The sequence below is a fragment of the Pteropus vampyrus genome, unplaced genomic scaffold (assembly GCF_000151845.1).
Source record: "Pteropus vampyrus isolate Shadow unplaced genomic scaffold, Pvam_2.0 Scaffold646, whole genome shotgun sequence".
Taxonomy (NCBI): Eukaryota; Metazoa; Chordata; class Mammalia; order Chiroptera; family Pteropodidae; genus Pteropus; species Pteropus vampyrus.
Window position 1 is genome coordinate 9,785 of NW_011889427.1, and position 2,101 is coordinate 11,885.

The following is a 2,101-nucleotide window of genomic DNA, read 5'->3' on the forward strand; positions in this document are numbered from 1 at the left end:
ATCACACTCAGAATCCTGGAGACTGGAGACCTGGATGCCACCAGGGGCCACATGGAAGACACCAGGGTGTCAGGAGCCGTGTACGGGAGAGAGAAGGGACCTTAGAACCACGTTTTCCTGGGGTTTCCCGGGTAAAGGATGAGCAGGACTGGTGAAGAGCTTGCGCCTGACTCACGTGAATCATTTCGTTGGGCTCAGAGCTGGACGTGGTTCTCCATCTGCCTGGCAGCTGGGCCTGCGGTGACGAAGGTGGAGGAGTATCGTGTCCCGGGATGTGCGGGCAGAGATAGTCGGGTGCCCTGGGGTCTTAGTTTCCATGTGAAAGGCGTGTGCCAGGCTAGGACCTGTGCTGTATCTAAGAACTGGTGAGGTCATGAGGGGAAGTGTCTCCCATCCAGAAATATTTGTCAAGTTGTTAAACATCATAATGTAGAGAAGGCGATAAAATACGTAAACACAGTCAATGCAGGGGGCCTCTGCATTCACACCAACTGCAGCACCTGGCCCTATTCTGCCCCCACTTCATACGGAAAAAATCACTGCATCCTTCATCCTCCACTGTGAACCTTGGGGACAGGCCTGGGACACACAGTCGTAACCTCAGGAGCTCCTCATTCGACCCTGAGCACATCATGAGCGAGCACACACTTCCTCCCTAACTCTGGATTCATCTCCCCACTGTGTTTCAGCTCAGGCTGAAGCTTTCATATTGGGTGTGTGTGTGGGGGGCTGCATCACTGAGTGATGGATGGGGCTTCTATAGACTAGTGGGTCCGGGGTGTGAATTCCTCTCCCATTTATATGATTCATTTCTATGTGATAAAGGAGAGAAACCCATAGTTACCTGGGACACAATGTGGGTGCAGTATAGAGGCTTGTTTCCCTAAGTAGATCTAAACAGCAAAGATGGCCTATAGGATAAAGTGATCCGTCCTTGTTCAGCTTGTATTAGAGGTGCAGAGCCACCCCATGAGGCCTGGGAAGAGAAATGCTCTTCAGAGTAAAGAGGAGGCCACGTGTGTGGTGAGCTCAAAGTGCTCCATCCTCTATCCGACCAGGAACCAGAGAGAAGTCCAAACACACTGGGTCCCTCACCTGAACCCTCACCACCTGCAGCTACCCTCTTACTAGGATCTTTCTCGGATGTGGGGAGAATTTACAGCAATGACTGTGATGGCGTCTGAAGGCACAACAGCTGAGCGACTGTGATGCCAGGACATAGTGCAGAATCATTGGAGGAGACCCATGTCAAAAATTATTAACCCTCTTTGCTGTGACTGGTACGTGGGGAGGGCTTGAGAGTGAGGGGCACGGAAGCACAGGAGACACATGACTAAACAGATGTCGTGTAACTAGGACAGTAGATGATAGTGGGTGATGTTGGGGTGTTTCAACATCCACCTGAGTAAATGAGGAAAAGAGGTTAACGTGCTGTAGACAGGACAGGGAACCGGTGAGACAGAGTCCTGGGGGACAGGTCCTTCCATGTGGGCCATGTGTCCCGTCTGAAGGGAGGCCCACGTGGGGACAGCGTGTGTCTGTGGGGGGCAGAGCCTGAGCTCAGCACACAGGTCCCTGCACTGTGCTGTGTCTCTCTGTGTGGGAACAGTTCCCAGCCTCAGGCACACAAAGCCCACAGGTGGTCTCTCTGTCAACAAATCAGAAAGGACACATTGAAAGCTGCTGCAGGAAAGGTCCCCAGGCCCTGCTGATACGCTGTCAAGAGACAGGTTATTTCTTCATTTCTTGTGTGTGTGAGAATGTGGAAAATTAGAGCCGCAAAGAAGAAGCAGTAATTCTCCAGGGAGGCAGCTGAGAGATTTGAGAGGAAATCGCTGCTCCCAACAGGAAGCCCCTTCCCCAGCTCCCTCTGCACCTGCTGCTGGTCTGGTCTGTGTGTGCTGTGCTGTGTGTACCCTGAGCGCCCCCAGGTGTCCTGAGCTCCCTGTCCTGTCTCCCTCAGGGAGGTTTGTGACTGGGCTCACACTGAAGTCCCCTCACTGTGTCTCTCGCACAGTAATACACGGCCGTGTCCTCAGCCTTCAGGCTGCTCATTTGCAGATACAGCATGTTCTTGGCGTTGTCTCTGGAGATGGTGAAT

The 2,101-nt window shown here is 52.7% G+C and overlaps 1 gene segment (V, D, J or C); it reads right to left on the reverse strand.

Annotated features, from left to right (window-relative positions):
- Positions 1–1,423: 1,423 nt before the first annotated feature.
- The window catches only part of LOC105308964, a 1,277-nt gene continuing 599 nt past the window's right edge, over positions 1,424–2,101 (reverse strand). Inside the window, 1 exon segment of the V gene segment in view lies at positions 1,424–1,431. Coding sequence covers positions 1,424–1,431 — 8 coding nt within the window.